The sequence below is a fragment of the Alligator mississippiensis genome, chromosome 1, assembly GCF_030867095.1.
Source record: "Alligator mississippiensis isolate rAllMis1 chromosome 1, rAllMis1, whole genome shotgun sequence".
NCBI lineage: Eukaryota > Metazoa > Chordata > Crocodylia > Alligatoridae > Alligator > Alligator mississippiensis.
The window spans coordinates 213,629,289-213,648,910 of NC_081824.1; the positions used below are offsets into that span (position 1 = coordinate 213,629,289).

At 42.4% G+C, this 19,622-nt stretch overlaps 1 protein-coding gene across 3 annotated transcripts in view; it reads right to left on the reverse strand.

Annotated features, from left to right (window-relative positions):
* WDPCP (WD repeat containing planar cell polarity effector) overlaps nucleotides 1-19,622 on the reverse strand; it is a 292,599-nt gene that overhangs the window by 174,604 nt on the left and 98,373 nt on the right. For all 3 annotated transcript variants that reach the window (XM_014595109.3, XM_019500762.2, XM_019500763.2), the window contains exons 6-7: nucleotides 16,711-16,781; nucleotides 16,395-16,454 (exon numbers count right to left, since the gene is read on the reverse strand). In XM_014595109.3, the coding sequence (XP_014450595.1) occupies nucleotides 16,395-16,454; nucleotides 16,711-16,781 (131 nt within the window). The remainder of the gene's footprint in view (nucleotides 1-16,394; nucleotides 16,455-16,710; nucleotides 16,782-19,622) is intronic.

Here is a 19,622-nt window from a genome sequence, read left to right on the forward strand (position 1 = left end):
ATAGGCCAGTCAGTCTCACCTCCATCCTTGGTAAAGTCTTTGAAAAAATTATCAAGGCTCACATTTGTGAGAGCCCGGCAGGACAAATTATGCTGAGGGGAAACCAGCACGGGTTTGTGGCGGGCAGATCGTGCCTGACCAATCTAGTTTCTTTCTATGACCAGGTTACGAAACGCCTGGACACAGGAGGAGGGGTGGATGTCGTATACTTAGACTTCAGGAAGGCCTTCGATACGGTATCCCACCCCATACTGGTGAACAAGCTAAGAGGCTGTGATGTGGATGACTACACAGTCCGGTGGGTGGCGAATTGGCTGGAGGGTCGCACCCAAAGAGTCGTGGTGGATGGGTCGGTTTCGACCTGGAAGGGTGTGGGGCAGTGGGGTCCCGCAGGGCTCGGTCCTTGGACCGATACTCTTTAATGTCTTCATCAGTGACTTGGACGAGAGAGTGAAATGTACTCTGTCCAAGTTTGCAGATGACACAAAGCTATGGGGAGAAGTGGACACGCCGGAGGGCAGGGAACAGCTGCAGGCAGACCTGGATAGGTTGGATAAGTGGGCAGAAAACAACAGGATGCAGTTCAACAAGGAGAAATGCAAAGTGCTGCACCTAGGGAGGAAAAATGTCCAGCACACCTACAGCCTAGGGAATGACCTGCTGGGTGGCACAGAGGTGTAAAGGGATCTTGGAGTCCTAGTGGACTCCAAGATGAACATGAGCCGGCAGTGTAACGAAGCCATCAGAAAAGCCAATGGCACTTTATCGTGCATCAGCAGATGCATGACGAATAGGTCCAAGGAGGTGATACTTCCCCTCTATCGGGCGCTGGTCAGACCGCAGTTGGAGTACTGCGTGCAATTCTGGGCGCCATACTTCAAGAAGGATGCGGATAACCTGGAGAGGGTCCAGAGAAGGGCAACTCGTATGGTCAAGGGCCTGCAGACCAAGCCCTACGAGGAGAGACTAGAGAAACTGGATCTTTTCAGCCTCCGCAAGAGAAGGTTGAGAGGCGACCTTGTGGCTGCCTATAAGTTCATCACGGGGGCACAGAAGGGAATTGGTGAGTATTTATTCACCAAGGCGCCCCCGGGGGTTACAAGAAACAATGGCCACAAGCTAGCAGAGAGCAGATTTAGATTGGACATTGGGAAGAACTTCTTCACAGTTAGTGGCCAAGGTCTGGAACGGGCTCCCAAGGGAGGTGGTGCTCTCCCCTACCCTGGGGGTCTTCAAGAGGAGGTTAGATGAGTATCTAGCTGGGGTCATCTAGACCCAGCACTCTTTCCTGCTTATGCAGGGGGTCGGACTCGATGATCTATTGAGGTCCCTTCCGACCCTAACATCTATGAATCTATGCCGAGATGTTTACTATGCAGCTAATTAGTCAACTGAGCAGTAATGTCTTGTGTAGACACGCCCATAAATAACTAAATTATTACCTTCTTGCTCCTACAAATATATTTAATCCATATTTTCCAATAGATCATCTTTCTCCTCCCTCACAAAAACTCACAACTTTTCAAATACAATTGTAAGACATCTGTCATAGAAGATATATTTATTAAAGGCAAAATAAAATTATTTAGTAGCTCTTTCTTTATTGCCAAAGTCTAACATTGTATTAGTCTGAAAACATATATACTATATTTCAAGAGTCCCCATCACGACAGATGTCCTTTAAGGTTTTGTCCTAGTAAAAATGTTAGACACAGTTACACTCATATAGCTTTTATTACAACCTTTCAAAACTTCAATTTATCCTTATGTTGCAGTCAGATTAGATAAAATCACAATTTATTCCCAACTTGATAATGTGAGTCCAGCAAGACTTGACTACAGTTAGTTATAATTGTCCAAAGAATATAGCTGAAAAAGTGAAGACACCCATGGAACCAGAAGCTGACCAAAATACTCTACAAAAATAAAAAGGAATACAGTTACCAAGAGAAATTCTTCAGATTATTCTTAAATGTGTAAACTCTAGAAAGCCATGCCATGTCTGACACCCAGGAAAAGGCTTACCACACGGGTGTAAAATACAGATCCTTCAGTTGCATTCTGGAAAAAGAGATTTGGCTAATGGTAGTTCTGTGAGGATACTCTCATACTTCACAACTGTCTATGCTAGTGAGCCAGTCTGTTTCTTTACTCAGGAAAATTTTCTACAACCTTTTAGCATAAGAAATTCTCCATGCTTCCTCTTCCCCAAGTGGAAGGAACAAGTTGTGATCTACATTTACCTAGGAACAAAGGGATAGCAAAGGAATCCAAGTGAATTAGAGGTCTGTTGGGGGCTCCTCCACATTTTACGGGGTAGTCTCAGGTGATCCTTTCATTGCTGCTGTCTGGGTGCATCTACACATGCCCCTACAGCACCGTTATTACTGCACTGCCATTTAGTACTTCCGAAAGGTTTTGGAAGTTCCAAGTTTAGTACTTCCAAAAGGTTTTCCAAAAGGAAGTACTAAATGACGGCACAGTAACAGCCTGTAGTGCACTGTACTGGCGACGCACGATTATTAGCCACTACGTCACCATACTATACTGGGGGAGGCATTGCTACAGTGACATAGTGGCGGCGTCAGTTTTTGCTAGTGGACACTATGTCACCATAGCGTGTTGCTACAGCAATGTAACATCAGCTGTAAAATTGCCCACTAGGTAAGAACAACCAGGGAGATTGTACTTTGGTTTGAAACCCTTGTTCAATCAATAAAATTTCTTCCACCTCTCAGGTACCTGTATTACAATACTAAGGTACTTGTTATTTTGTTGATGATATATCCATCTAATGTACCTATGGATCTAAAGATTTCTAATATTCAACCACACTGCTATTAATAGATACCACTATACATTAGGTATATTAGTTCAGTTTACTTCGAGATCATCATCTGAAACATTAGTTGAAAAGCCTACATATTTTTAAAGGAACGATGCCAAACCTTCTTGGTCTTCAAAAAATACATGTACCTCATGTGTCCTTTACATCCCATCTTGCTTCCCTCCATTCCCCATTGCAAAGTCTAGACCCCTTGTGTTGAGATTTTCAAGTAAGGAGAAATGCAGTTAGGAGTAGGTCTTCAATGGAAAAAAAATCTTCAGGGAAACCACTAATCAGTGGCAACACATAGCGGGTGCTTGGGCACCCCCTGAGAGAGCGAGTGCACTCCCTGATTGGCTGCTTAGGCGATGGGCAGGGGGAGCAGGCTGACGCACTGGTGCCCCCCCTGCAAGTGCCAGTTGATCGCTGCAGCTGCTCCTGGAAGCAGCTGCAGAGATTGGCCACAGCAATCGGCCATGGGGGAACTCCCTCCGGGCAGCGAGATCTGCTGCAGGGGGACCTCCCCCCAGGCATCGAGATCTGCCATGGGAGGACTCCCTGACTAAAGGCGGCACCAGTCGCCCATGCCACTAATATCATTTACATCTCTCTCTGTAGGAGTTGCTGGATACTTTTAGCCAACTCCTCTGTCTGCTGAACTTTAGGAAATCAAAGGGAATTTCCCTTGGCTCCCTGTTTCTTGCCACAGTCTCCCTTCAGCTAAAGAACTGCTCAGAGGTTCCTCAGTATTATTTTTTTACTTGAGCTATTTATGTATAGATATATACTGGGATATTTTTAATTAGCAAACTTTAAAAGTATTTCAGTTTTTCAAACTTGGCCCTACTCCTTCACCTTGTCAGATGATTCAATTAATGGCTGCAGTTTACATCTCCTCTTTGATTCATAAGTTTGGGCTCATGCTTTGCCTTGAATCCTGTGATTACTCCAACATAGCACTGCATTATAGTCCCTGATACTCCTAACTGTATCTCTCCTTAGCTTTTCCATGCACCTCCAACTCATGCTAGTCTCCAAGCCCCACAACCTTCTTCCCCTGGATTAATTTACCCCTCTCCCTGAAGATATTCAGTGTGAAAAAATGATTCAGAGATTGAGGAAATATGATCTCATGGGTAAAGTATTGACTTGGCCTGGATCACAAAAGATTTCAGTTCCCAGCTCCATCAAACCCTATAGATGCATCCAGACGAGCCTGCACATGCCTCTTGCAGCATCTCAAAGCCCTTTGAGATGCTGCAAGAGGCATGTGCGGGAACATAAAAATGTTCCCCACACTGTAAATTTGTAGTGCAGGGGCAAAATTAGGCACCTGGATATCCAGGGTTCAAAAAAATACCCTGGGGAAAAAAAGCAGGGCAGGGCACCTGGAGGCTTGGTCCTCCACAAAAACACTCTGATAGCCAGCCACAGCATCTCTATGGCTGGCCCTTGCCCTGGTGCTGAAGCATGCTGCCGGCCTGTGCAGGGTAGGCAGAGTGCCAGCCACAGGGAGCTGGACCCGGGCTTTGTGCCAGTAAGTAGGGGGTGGGGGGCACCTGGAGGAGGGGGAAAGAGACCATCAGGAGAGCCTCACTGGCCCCATCCCTCATCTGCTCCCCAAGGCCCCCCCCCGGATCACTGCCCCACCTGACCCCATCCCCTGCCGGCCCCTGCAGCCTGGCCCTATCCCCCACCTGCCCCCCTGAAGCCCCCCCAATTGCTGCCCCACCCAGTCCCAGCATCCCGGTAATTAAAATGAAAAAGCCCTGCACTCACTGGCAGTAGCAGTTGCCGTCAGGGTCACTGGGGCCTTGTGGCAGAGCCCCCTCCCCAGCATGGGGCAGCAGAGATTGGCCCCGGCTGCCTGGCACCCGCACTGCCACTGCCACTGCCCCATTGCGTGGGTGCGGCCCGGGTCAGCATGGCACCACATGGCTCCACATGCTGTCAGGTAGCTGGGGCCACTCAGGCTGAGTAGTGCCAGGTCCTGGGTGACAGCCGCAGTGACCCCAGCTGCTTAATAGCATGCAGAGCTGCATGGCACCCTGCCAACCTGGTCTGCATCCTTGCTATGTGGCAGTGGCAGTGTGGGTGCCAGGTGGCCAGAACCGGTCCCTGCTGCCCCGTGCTGTGCGGCGGGGAGGGGGTGGGCAATGCCATGAGGCCCCAATGACCCCAACAGCAGTTGATACTACTGATGAGTGCAGGAGGATATTTTTCCCTTTTTTTTTTTTTTTAAGTGCTGGCAGGCTGGGACCGGGTAGGGCAGCCATCAGAGGTCTGGGGGTGCAAGCGGGCGCTGGGCAGGGAAGCCATCGGGGGTCTGGGAGCACAAGCAAGGGGTAAGGCCAGGTGGGGCAGCCACTGAGGGGGGCTGCAGGAGCCAGCAGGGGCTGGGACTGGGTGGGACAGGAATTTGGGGGATTGGGGGAGCAAGTTAGGGTGAGGCATGTGGGCCTTGCAGGGAGGGGGGGTGGTAGCCCCTGTGGGGGCCATGTGGCCCCTTTTGGGGGTGCTGTAGTCCCTATAGAGGGCTGTGGCCCTTGTTGGGGGGCTGTAGGTCTGTGGGAGGGCAGTCCATGAGCTGTGCAGGGGGGCTGTGACCTGTGGGGGGCAGGGGACCCACTCCTCCTGAGCAGCCTCTCCCCATGATCCACCCACACAGTCCATGGACCCCTCACAACCCTCCACAGCCACCCACATCCCCCCACCCCCATTCTGCCTACCCCACATCCCCCCAGCACACACTCTGTGTGCCCAGCTGCCAGACAGGATGAGACCTGCTGGCAGGAGCTGTGGCTGCAGGGCCAGCTGTTCCCATATCCTGGTTAGTGAAGGGGTCAGGGGGAGCCCTAAGTGGTCTATGGTAAGAAAACCAAAAGCAAACAGCAAGACATATAGGTATTTAGAAATCATGTTATTATGATAGAGACACTGGTAGGCTTCCAAATTGCTTTAACACTAGATATATCAATAAAACATTGCCCAACTGATCGCTGTCTCTCCCTCTATATAGTGGTCTTTTATTTTAATTGTGGAAGAATATAGATTTCGGGGTATTTTACAGAGTGACTTTAGGATTTTTTTAACAGGGATTTTTCAGTTTTCAAATAGGGAACATCAGAATTTCTGCTACGGAGGCAAGTGGCAGGACCCTGCCTGCTCAGCGCTGGCACCTTGGACCCAGATGGAGGTGGCTGACCTCCTGGACAATTGGGGCCAGGAAGACATGCTTTGACAGTTCAAAGCAGGCGAGCACAGTGGGAACATCTTCCGGGTGATAGCTGCCCAGACAGCTGGGCAGGGGCACACATAGCAGTAATGCCACACAAAGGCCAACTCTGCAGTAACAGCCCACTGGCAGCTGGCCCAGAGGGGCAGATGCCAATACTAGCTATGCAGTCCCCATCCGGGTCTGGCAGGTGTGCAGCAGGTCACAGCCAGGCAGCAGCCCCCACTGCCAGACTGCTGCAGTGGGTAGAGGGGGCAGGGAACTCTCAAGGCTGCTTCAGCAGTCCAGGTGACACAAGGGGTAGTGTCCCCAGATACCAATTGGCGGGGCTCCAGGAGCTCTGAGAGCAAGTAGCCCTGAGCTACTTGCCAGGGCAGCTTTTTGTACTGATGGGGCCAGGACAGGGCAGCTTTTTACAGTGCTGGGGTCAGCACCAGGCTCTAGCTCCCCCTGGTTGCAGATCCAGGAGGAGCCAGGCAGGGTTATTTTGCCCCAAGTGGCACAACTTGCACCACACCAAAGTGCATGTCTGGGCATGTGCGCTGAGGCAAAAAGCCCTGGCTCAGATTTGTACCACTTTTTTTTGAGCTGCTGTAAATGCACATGCCTGCATGTGCAGACATGCCCTACCTGTGTAACCTTGGACCAGTTATCTTTATCTTTGTTCCTCAGTTTATTATGTAATATGTATACAGATGTTCATGTATAAGAACAATGCCATGTATTTTTTTTCTCACAGAGGTGTTGGCAGATAAATTCACTTACATACAGGTATTCAGATACCATGGAGATGAGTGTCATAGATGAGTGCATAAATTAATGCATGTACTGTGAAATATGCAAGTATAATCAGTCACAGAGCAAGTGCATATATCTACATATAAAAATGCTCCTAGTCCAGGATAGTAAAATTACAGAATTTATGTGGAAAGAGCAAATATTATTGTCGTAATGAAATGTTTTGTTTCATGCCAGAGACATACATAAGAAGCTAGTTATTACCCCAGTGCTCTATGGTCTCAAGACACCACAGAAACTGTACAAGTAGAGGATCACCTCCAGACAGAATATCAAAAAGCTCATGACACAGTAGGGGCAGAGCTAAGATTTGGATGACCTTCACTGTTTCTCCAATAATGTCACTCCCTCTCTCTCTCTCTCTCCCCCTCTCTCTCTCTCTCTCACTCTCTCTTTTCCATTTAATGAAACACTCTTTCCAATTGACTTCCATAAAGGTTGAAGTTACGTTTGCTCAACCTTAGCTTTAAGTTAAGAAAGTTTTGCTTGTGATAATTTAATTGTCATGGATGGTCAGCATACAAAGCAAGAAAGATATGGTCCTTGCCCCTAAGAGCTTAAGAAATCTAAATTAAAGAAGTAATTCAAAGATGTTATACAGCAGATGGCTAGATGGAGATCAATATCCCTCCCATCTTCCTCTAAAAAATGTCCTCCATGATTTGGTGGATCATGTTCAAAGGCATCCTAGGATAAATGTATCTTATTTTTAGAATATCCTTAAAAAAAACAATTGTTTGGTGGAATACATGAGAAAGCCTATTCCCAATATGGATAATGGCATGAAAAATGGTATACAGATTGGAACAGAAGGATTAAAAAGGAATATTTTGCTTTCATTTCATATTCCTTACAAAGCTGCAACAACAGTGACAAGGTGTCCATGGAAACTAAATGTGATGTCACAAAAAGGGCTCTCAAACATCAGCAGAAGACTTTGACTTTTTAAGCCCACATTATATAAATATTAAAAACAAATGGTGAAAGTGCAAAGGTGTGTGGCCCTCCCAGGGACCAAGCATGAAATACTGGTCAGTGACAAAAAACATGATGTCAATGGAAATAGTAACCCCTTCCCCCATGTCCCTCAGTCGGTAACACATGTTTACCTTGACCTGATCAAAAGATTTTTCTTGACCTAGGGTGACCAGTCTGATGTCCAGGACAAATTGTTCTATGGCTGCCAGGAGGTCACATGGCAGAAACAGGTTGCATGGATGATTCTGCCAGGTAGCTCTGTTTGGGGCCTGCAACAAAGGCCACAACCATTTTGAGCTGGATGGCCAAGCTTTGGGTCAGGATTTTGTAATCAGTACACAGGATTGATAATGGTTGCCAATTCTTAATGTTATTGAGATCTCCTTTCTTGTGCAGCAGCATGAGTACTGCTCACCAGCAGCTGACTGGTAGAATCCTAGGTGAAATTTTAAGGAAAAACGCTAATGTTTAATAATTATAGGCTGGTAGAAATATGAATACACGTATATGATACATATCTTTGCAACATGACATATATACCTTATTTTCTCATATATATCACACACCTTTGCCCCAAAAATCAGCACCCCGAATATCAGGGAGTGTGTTCTAATGGGAAATCCATTTAATTCACTGGAAAAGTAACTGCCAAGATGGCTGTTGCTTGTGTTTGCTCACCAAACTGAAGAGGCAGAGTCTCATGTTAACTCTCTCATAACCATAGCTATTGTCCAAGCACTGTAGTTTGTGTCTGAAGCAGCAAGTGAGCTGCTGGTAGTATCTTGATGAGGCTTCCAATGTGGAAACAACACTTTATTTACAGGAACTTGTATAAAAAACTACTTATAATAAAGTAACAGCCTTACTACTGTCCTTTGCAAGCATCTGGGGCCTAACCTTCAGTGACAGCATAAGTTATCCTGGGAACATAGTGTGCCAGGAAGTGTGTCATTGCAGGAGATAGTCTGCGACACCAGAAAATTCCTGATGCTACACTTCATTGACATTCTCTGTTCCCAGGACAATTTACTCTCTCTCAATGTCAGCCATACTTCTGAAAAAATATCTTTTTTTCCACATTCTGCCTTCCAAAAAACAAGGTGCAATTTTTATTTGGGGGCATGCTGTATGTGAGAGAATACAGTATATGTCAGTCTACATACATACATATCGCTTTCCAAGACACATATAATATATCATGTTTTAAAAAAAGTTTGCCATGAGATGTAAGGAGGTGTTTAAGTACAACAGAACAATTTATTTTCTTTTTCTTTTAAAAGAAGTAATCCGAAACCTAGACATGTATACATTGCGTAAAAAAACCAAACCTTAAAAAACCTTCAGATGCTTAAGAATATTGTGTGACTGTGGTAACGTTTAAGTGCAATGTGTGTAAACTTGCATAGTCAAACTCAAATAGTGTGGTAGACAGGAACAGTAACAACGAGCGTGAACAAACATAACTCTAATTGGGAATGGTGCAAACTTGGCTTGAATACACAGACAATGATCCAACGCCAAAAATTGCTTTCCATTGTCACTAATGGAATTAAAGAGTAAATACTAAAGGCATTGTTTACACAGGACATTTCAAACATGCCATCTAATAGAACTAATATTAAACTAAGGAAACAAACATATGACAATGGAATACATCTCAAAAAGTGAAGTATTTCAAGGTGAAGAATACTTAGAAGAATAAATGGATATAAATCAGTAGCAACTTCAGTATGTTACAGAATAAATTATATAGAAGTAATATAGGCATGACTTCAAGAGTTTTGGGCTTAGTTCCTGGTTCAGCCTGAGGAAAAATATTATGAATGTGAATACATGAAGTAGGAAGAGAGAGTACCTCTAGCTTGTGGAGGGGTAGAGTTTGAGGAGCGCTCTTGTTGGTAAAGCCACATAGTCACTATACATGCTAAAATGCCCCTTTCATGATATGCAGAAGAAATCTGATGGAACACAACCAACCTCCCCAGCAAAGTGCTCAAGCACACATATAACTCTCTCTCCACTGGGCAAAGCATTTAAGCATAGGATTTCAATGGAACTTAAGCATGTGCTTAAGTGCTTTCCTGACTTAAACCCATAGCCCTTGACTCCTCATATATGCAACTTAACTCTTACCATCCTATTTCCTTGTGCCCAGAGCAACAGCTATAGAGTACAGATGGGATTTGCTTTTGTCAAATAGCTGTAAACAAATACTTCTCCACACTGTTTTCCATTTACCCAGTCCCATCTAGACCAAGACACATGCAAAGGGACAGAGAACGGCAAATGATTTCTTGTTCAAGCAGACTCCTAGGGTTTTCCCACACCCTCTTCAATCCAGGTTGCTTTGTCCCCCACCCCACTGTAATTACTCTGTTGCCTGCCTTGTTACAGCTGAAGTTACTGTTGTTACATGTTAATATTTCACAAGAAACAATGTATTTGTGATTAGTCCTGAATCTCTAAAACATGCTAAACTGATGGATATGATTAAATGCAGCCAAAATAAGATAATACGGAGGACAATGTTCCTGTTGCTAGCTGACAATAGGTACTAACCTGCATTATGTTGTAGCCACACGCATCTTGATTCAAATATCAAATATGTCATGATATAGCTTGCTAAAGCAATTTGTTTGCGTGTATAGCAGATCATATCACATATGTATGAACTCAGCTCTAATACACAAATAATTGCAACCTAAAAATTATTTATGTACACATGCAGGAAAATAAAACTTACAATACCAGTAATTAAGTAAGAAATATAAAATTTTTATTAACTGGCAACAGACACTTCTGCTACCTGGCATTTACACAGTAAAATATACAAATACCTGCAAGTCTCTAATTCTGTCTGTAAAGCATGTGTAAAAATTAAGAAGTTGGGAAACAGATTATTCAGCTAGATCTCAGTTTGGCACATATGCACCATTGGTGAGGCATAGAGGGTGCACGTGAACCCCCTGAGCTTGGCGGGGCAACCCCTACAAAAAGGAGCTGCCGACACTGCCAGTGGCATCTGCGGGGGTTACCCAATTGCCACTGGCCACTACTGATGCTGCTGGCGGCGTCTATGGGTGGTCACTGACCACCAGGCAGCACTCGCCACCTCCCCTCCTGTCGCTGCTCCCAGGGCCGTGGCTGCCTGCAGGAGTTCACCACTTACCGCCGCCATGCTCCCACTGCTGACAGCACCACCACTGCCTGTGGGAGCTCACCATGCCCCCCCAGCCTCCGGGGGCATGCGGCGTTCATGATATGCACTGTAGACAAAACCTGAATAAATGGCATCCATACACAGTATCAGTTATAGTTTTGGGGCAAGACTTTAAAACATCCCAAAGCCTTAAGAATTGGTACCTTCAGGGGAGACAGTGGGGAAGGGGCCAAAATAGCTGTAATTTCATCATGTCAAACTTTAAATATCGGTAAAATGACTTACTTTAAATTATTATTTCTCAGCAGAACAGAAAGGAAAAACTAATTTAATTATACAAAATACAGTAGGTTGTATTATAAAGACATTTTGTCTGTTTTTCTTGCCATGCATCTATTTATTTTTTTCTTTTGACAACAACTCACAGAAATGTACAGTATTATTTCAGCAGCTCATCATATGTCATCAAAGTTTATATTTTGAACTGCACTACTAAAATAGTGTATATTCAGATGCTTTTAGGACTACTAGGTACAGAGCTAGAGAACAGAGCTTAGTCCCCTTAGGGCTCTACTAAACTCTCTCAAATGGAAATATCAATGCCAGGTACATATGTTCAGTTTCTATCAGAAGAAGTGCCATTCTCCCAGCAGAAACCTGGAGTGTGCAGACATTCAGGGTTTTTTCCCTGAAGCAAAAATGGCCACTCCAGGAGAAAAATAACTCAGTAACAACCCAGCAATTTAACCCAGGGTTAAATCACTCCTGGGAGTGAATAGCTGCACACCTTCCCCTGGGTTAACTCATCCTGGGGACCAGGACAAGTAAAGCCATGGAAAAACGCTCTGTGACTTCCTGAGACCAGAGTCACCCCAGTCTTGACAAGGTGTAGGGAGCAGTTCCTCCTCCCTATCCTGAGAGGTAAGGGGAATAGCAGCTACTGTTCCCTGCCTCTTTCCCCAACTGGGCAGTCCCTGGTTTCAGGAAGAGGCAGTGGACTTTGCTGGCTCCCATCAGTGAGCTGGGAAGCAGAGTGGGAAGGGGGAGTTGGGAACTGGTTCAGAAAGGCTTTCTCCAAGCCCTGTTCCTGGCTACTGGCTTTTACACTGTCACTCTGCCAGTCAGTTGGCAGCAAAGCGACAAGAGGGACTCAGGAACCAGAAGCCAGGCTGCGAAAAGCCTCTGCACATCCAGCTCTGGGCCCCTCTGGCTTTTAAATCACTGCTTCTGCCACTCAGCTGTGTGCCAGAGGGGCAAGGACAAGTGAGAGGGGCAGAGCCAACAATGCAGATGCTTTTCCTAGCCAGGCTACCAGCCCCTCTGGCTTCATCCGCACCACTCAACTGACCTGGAGCAGAGCAGGGGGAAGCAGGCTGAGGCGTCTTGCCACCACAGTGAAATGCCCCTGCCTCACTGCATTGCTGTAGGTCAGCCCAGAGTAGCATGGCTGCTGTGCCCCTAGAGCGTTGCTGCTGTAGCTGAGTGCTCCCTTCCTCTCTCTGCACTCATTCTACTCAGCACTCCTCCAGGCTATTCTGCAAGGGAGAACTGGGAGGGTTCCCACCATGGGAAGATGCCCTTCTCCTGCCAATTAGCTAACTGGTGGGATGGGGTTGGGGGCATTTTCTCAGGGTGGAAATTCCTCCCCCACCTCCCACTGTCTGCAGCAGCTGCCAATTGCCACTGGACAGTCTTCCCCCTTCCTAGGCAAAAGAGCAGACAGGCTATCAATGGAGAGTTACCTGTGAAGCTCTCCATCCATGGGACTGGATGAAAGTCTATACAGTACAGCTCCCAGGCTACTTTTCTACTGGAAGAAATTTCTTCTGGTAAAAATGAACATTTGTAAACATCCCAAAACCTTTAAAAAAAGCATAGTACAGTTTAAGTATGGTAATGTGAATGGACATATTTTGTATTTCCAGAAGATGCAAGAAATATCTGAACGTATATACAGGACTTCAGAAATAAAGAACACAGTTAGTGGAGTCTTTTGACAACGAACAAGCAGTAACTATAAAAGTGTGAAGAGCCATGCGTATACATCGCAAAAGGTGATGGCAGCAGATTTCAGACATCAAATAAAACTTTCAAAATGTGTGAGCTAACCTATAATTAAGTGGTAATTCTAGGTAGTCATGTACATTAAATTTGGATTAAATTTAAAGTGTTGAGGACAGATTTTCATAAATATGGGCATGAATTAGCCATACGATTTCCTTACACAATGACTCCGCATGCAGCCTAACTGGTCATTTGCATATACAACCTAGTGACTTCACATTTAATTCTAGTAGCCACATGCCTGTTCAGTCTTCTGAAAATATCTGGCCTCTAATTTCTTGCTCAAGGGGCTGGTTAAACCTGGAAGCACAGTGAAGATCTAGTTTTTTACAGACAGAAGTCTCAACGGCCTATGAAGAATTATCTTATGCTTTCTTCTCACAAAATCTGATAAAAGCTATATTACTCCTTCACATGATAACCTGTAGTAATTACAACTCTTTTTAGTTGTTTACTCCCAGTTCTACCTTGCCAAAAGGGGCAACAGCCTAACAGAGAGACACTGACAGTACTAGTTCGTTATTACAAGAGAAAACATAACCTCCTTATGATTCAGGAATTCCACTGGGAAATTTAGAAAAAAATTCATGGCTGTTGGTTTTAAATATTTTAACTTTTTATAATCTTACTGATTTGATATCCATCCATAAATTGTGTAAGATCAGAGGAACAGAAAGCTGAGACCATCAAGCAAGTAAATCTTTGAATGTTGTCATACATTTGAATTTAGTCCAGACCAGTGAAAATCATAAGTATTGTGTAAAGTAATTTACTTTTCACTATCTTTGTCATTTACTTGCTGCTTTCCACTATATTTCACTATCTTTCCTTTTTACCTGTGGCAAATTAATGTAAAGCATGTCTTTCTGTACTAGAATATAGGTCAGTTTAATTATTCGTCCAGGGTAATATATAAATGGAATAAAGACCGTTGATTTGCTTTTTATTTTTTATTTTTTTTTACTAAGAAGTTAATTATACACCTATTTGAAATTTATTAAAAATTTTCAAGCTTTTTTCATTCTGTCAAGTAATGTTTCAGAAAGTTTAACAAATTAAACAGGGAGGTTTTTTTCATTTTTTAAAATTCATTGTCACTGTTTCAAAACCATGGGTTTGCATTGTCAGAGACCACAATGCTTTTCACAACTGCTATTGTTTAAATCATGAAGGGAGAGATCTGGTCACCTTTACAAAATGCTATAAGGAAGACCAGGAGCTAGAGAGTATAGATATCATTTAATATAAAAATTGATACATTTTTAAAGTAGGCATTTTGCAAGTTTTCCTACTAAGAGTTCTGCCATTGATTAATTTTCCTCTTTATTATCTTCACGTGTTCGAGATCCTACAGTTTACAATAAGGGTGACAGAAAGCAGGATAACACAACTGTTTTGGCAGTGCTCTCTCAATTTTCTAAATCTCTGTGGGAAAGTTCAATTCTAAACCCTCACTGTAAGGAAATCTCTGTTGAGTTGTGATACCTTGGAGAGAACAAAAAAAGTTGCTAAAGATGGTGAAGAAATACCTACTATTAATATCTTTTCAACTCTGGCCAACTTGCACATACAATATGTCACTAAAACCTATATAAATAGCCTAGGTATCCTTTCATATGGCCCCATCAATGTAGTGTCAGAACACATAATTAAAAGGAGAAATCAGCAATCTCTCATTTCTTTTCTATTTAGAAAGCAGGGTAACCCAAGTCAATGGGTTGACCGTTACATAAAGTAAATGGGCAATTTAAGGTGTTGTGTTTTAAGGATGTGTAATACAATTCCAGCAGGAAGTAGTCCATATACTAGGAAGCAGTCCCTAGAAGGGGTGACAGATCAGAGGGAGACATATAATGGGAAGGAAAAAGAAATGGGGAAACTGACTTGAAAGAGGAAGAAATACATCAAAATGCCTAAAGAAAAGAGACAAATAGTAATTTTTTTCCCATGTAAGACACTATTACACTTAGGGTTGATCCTGACTTGGTACCTCTTATATATACTCTTTTCCTTCCCTTAGCAAAAGTCCAGAAAAATTCTGAAGTCCTGAGTAACTGCATCGTTGATATTTAAAATGATCTTTAAAAGATTAACATTCACTGACAAATTCTACTAGACTGATTTGCTGTTATTAGACATTGGATTTGAATGGTATAAATGGGATTTGAATTGGATTTCTTACTAGTGATACATTAAACTGCCAAATTTTAGAAAGCCATTTATTCTATTTAGCATAGCAGACATTTAACAATTTTTTAATTGTTAAAAACAAATAAAATGTTTCTTTAACATGCATCTTGGATATGTTAATTTTAATATTTAACAGTCCCATACATATTTGGAACTATTTATATTTACAAGGAAAAATATTGTGCGTGTGCAAAGTATAAAATTTCTTCTTAGAATTCTATTAGTAACAATACTAAAAACGTAATTGCCATGCTGAAGGATTATGCAACATGATACACATTTCTCACAAACACTGACGAGCACCAAAAATGTTAAATGGATAAAATACACTAACTATATTTCCAGAATAAGCTCTTGAGTTCGTTATGTCAGACTGTTCCTACTTACCCTGCTGCCTCATGCTCATAAGGATGTGAACAGTAGGGGTGTGTGAAGCGGGCTGTATTCGATTTGGATTCGGCCCGATTCAGGGGACAGTGATTTGATTCGTTGATTCAGATCACTGTCCGGATTCGGTTTGGCTGAATCTGAAGATTTGAGGGGCTGCCAAATGGGGCCGAATCTCCTCGGAATCAAATCAGCGATCAAAGCTTCGCACAGCCCTAAACAGGCCTTTTTCTATTTATCACAGAGATATGTATACAGGTATAGAGGACAGATAAATATTCACTGTATGCCAAAATACCCTTTGTTCAAGGGCATATTGTGCAATGTATCTCGGTTCTTACACAACACTGATCATCAATCACTGTATATAAAATAAACATTTAGATGCAGACATGTACATAGCTGATATGTAATAAAAAGAATATTAAAATATTTTGGCCCATGTATATGTTTTAACATCGGATTTTGCATGGGCCCAAATGATGAGGCACTTAATACCCTCAACTCTCATTACTCTTGTGGAAGCAAAGGCACTTGCATTTCAAAGAACCAGGCCTTTATGTAATTCTTGATAGTGAAAATGACCAGAGAGTTTGTTTTTGTGTTGTTTGTTTCAGTTTATAAATCTAGACTATACAGTAAACCCCCCAAAGGGTTTCTGTACCAGTTAACATTATAACACTATAGCATCAATCACTGACTGGTTGTTCAGCTCCATTGACTTAACATTGCAAGATCATGTCAAAACATTTTACCTGACAGACATATTTGTTCTTCCATTTGCTCAGCACACACTGACTGTTTTGCATCAACTCCTGAAGGACAACAGAAAATAGAGAGAGTGGAGTTGGCTGTACACATTGTCACTAGTGGTTAAAGTGCTTCTGATTTTCAAGCATGAGAGATTAGCATGCCACACAAACAAAGATGTAACTGTTTTGGAACAGCCCACTGGACAAAAGCACATTTGTCATCACAAGAAGGGCTGATCCTGTATGAAAATTAAAGCTGTTGAAAGGGGATTCAAAACCGGATTATTTGTTGCCATACTCTAAACTTTCTGAAAGGTACCTCCAGCTCCTTGAGGGTATCTCGCAGTTTTTCTGGACGTTTGTTTTTAAGTATCCAAGGATAATCTCGAGCTAGCAAATAATAAAAAAAAAATAAATAAAAAAAAAACAGTCAAAAACTAAATTTTAACAGTTTTTTAAATTTAATTTTGGTGTACAGGAAAGTCAACAAGATTTATTGGAATGATCTTAAACATACACTTTATACAGAAATGCATTTATAATTGGAGGGAAGCAGGTATAGATTCCACTGTCAAATGATATCCTTTTGAAAGGCTCTGTCATAGAAACAGAGAGCATAAAATACCTTCACCTACCATGATTTCACCATGGCAATCAGGGATAAAGCTTTCAGGGAAGAATATCCTATCCAGCTGCTAAACATTTGCCATGGGAAAGTCTCCCAAGTGCAGTATGTGCAACTCAGAGAGATGCAAGTGGTCAACTCTTTCCTGATTCATCCTAGACAGCTACTATTACATTGAATTAACATTAACAGCAACATTTTCAAAAGCAGACACTAACTTGTGTCTGCAAAATGTGCATGCATGAATGTCTACAGGTAATTTTGCAGTGTATTACTTATAGGAGCAATTTAAGCATTTATTACAGAAAATATGGTCCTAAGAGTATGACAAACCAAGCCTAGCCAAAAAGAAAATACAAAAAAGTGCAGATCAGCACCTATGACTGTTTAGATCACTCATAGGAAAGTCCTGGATACTCATACATCTCTAAAAATCTCACTAATTGGATCTAGTTGCCAAACTTCCAACAAACAATTTTGAAAATGTTGGCTTAAGACATTAACCCTGTAGTCTTTAGCTATGCAAAGCTCCCTGTGGAGTCAAAGCCAATTTGCTTGTTTCCTGGCTAACGACTGGGTTCTAATAACTTATGAAATGTCATTATTTAAAAGTGAGCAAATGTTCCCCATGAGTATATAATAAAAACATGTGAAATTGAAAAACCTTTATGTCTAAACTATTTAAATGAAACTTGATTGAAACTTTCATTCTTTGAACTGTCAGCTTTCAGACCAAATGACTTAGTACAGTCAAGTTTACAGAAAAGGTCTTACAATAGAAATGTTAGAAAAATCCTTCACCTGTGTACTATGCATATCATTTAAACAAAAAAAGCACACAGACATATAACTTTCCTTTATAATCTACTGGACCAAATTCAGCATCAACACCAAATCCAGTGTCTTATAACAACACAAATTAGGCACATAAGATCACATTTTCAATAAGCTCCTTCATATAAGCAAACAATGTATCTAAATATGCAAAAAATACGAACTTACTCATACAAATACCAAATTAGCATTTATGAACAAAATGACCCTGTGTACCCATTAAAAAACTGTCATATGGAATTTTGTAGGGTGATCCTAATGTTAGAACAGAGCCGTTACAGTTGGGCTGTGTGCTGATAAGTTTAGTAAGGCTTGGTGAGGGAAGAATATTATTATCTTACCACAGAACAGTAGTGGATGCATGTAGTCCATCATAGTAACTACATCAACAAGGCATGATAGCTTGTGCTTCCGTTCAACATCACATAGTAGGAATGGAGTTGGTGGGTGCATCAGTGCATTCAATATTTACTAAATCTGCTCTGTCCACAACCCACCCTTCTCTCAAGAAGTCTATGTAGAACAATGTTCCACGATGCACAAGAGATGTAAACATCTTATAAGGATCCTTAAATTTTGGGCCCTGCCAACAGCACAACTATATTAGTTCTGCTGAAACAAGAGCTGTCCATGCATATTGAGAATTAGGTTGCAAGAAGATTTGAAGTTCTGGGGCAAATTCTGTCTCTAATCACACATATGTGCAACTCTCAGTGAATTAATGAGAACTGGAGTTTAGTATAAGTATTTGAAGGAAGAATTTGGCTATATTAATTCCAATATGATGAGATAGAATGTTAAAGGAAAGGAACTCTTGCAAAATTTCATAAAAAGCAATTATATTTTTCATAGCTTTTATGTAATATGTTATGTGATATATGTAATATGTGTTTTGTATTATGCAATACAGGAGATATATGTAATATAATGTATGTTATATGTTTTATCATTTGTATACATATAGATGTGTATGTATAAAAAACCTAAAATATAGTATTATTAGTGACTCTGCAGTCATTACAAAACTCAGGATGGGAGATTTTATTTAACTTTATGTTTTGCAACAGAATAAATTAAAATGCCATAACCATTTATAACCAGAAGTAAAAATGTTTCATAGATGTAGCTGATCTTTAACATATATTTTACTTCCATCAAAGTTCTGTGTTAGAAGAGTTGAAATTCACTAATTTAAGTGTTTCCTAATAAACTGAAGACAAAATTTGATATGAAGATTCAGAGGTTCATAGATTGTAAGGGGCTGGATGGGACCTTGCAAGATCATTGGGTCCAGCCCCCCTGCACTAGGCAGGAAAGACAATGGGGCTCAGGTGACCCCAACGAGGTGACTGCCCAGTCTCCTCTTGAAGATTTCCAGGGTAGGTGATTGCACCACCTCTGGAGGGAGCTTATTCCACAGTCTGGACACCCCGACTATGAAGAAGCTTTTCCTAGTGTTAAGCTTGAAACGGTCTGCCAGGAGTTTGTGGCCACTACTCCTGTTTTTCCCCAAGGGTGTCCTGGTGAACAGTTGTTCACTGAGCCCTTCATGTATTCCCCTGATGTAGTGGTAAGCTGCTACCAAGTCCCATCTCAGCCTTCTCTTTTTTAGGCTGAAGAGGCCCAAGTCCCTCAGCCTTTCCTCATATGGCTTGCCTTGCAAGTCTCTGATCATATGAATGTCTCTTTGGAGTCTCTCAAGCTTTTCCACATCCTTGTTGAAGTATGGCGCCCAGAACTGGATGCAGTACTCCAGCTGCGGTTACACCAAT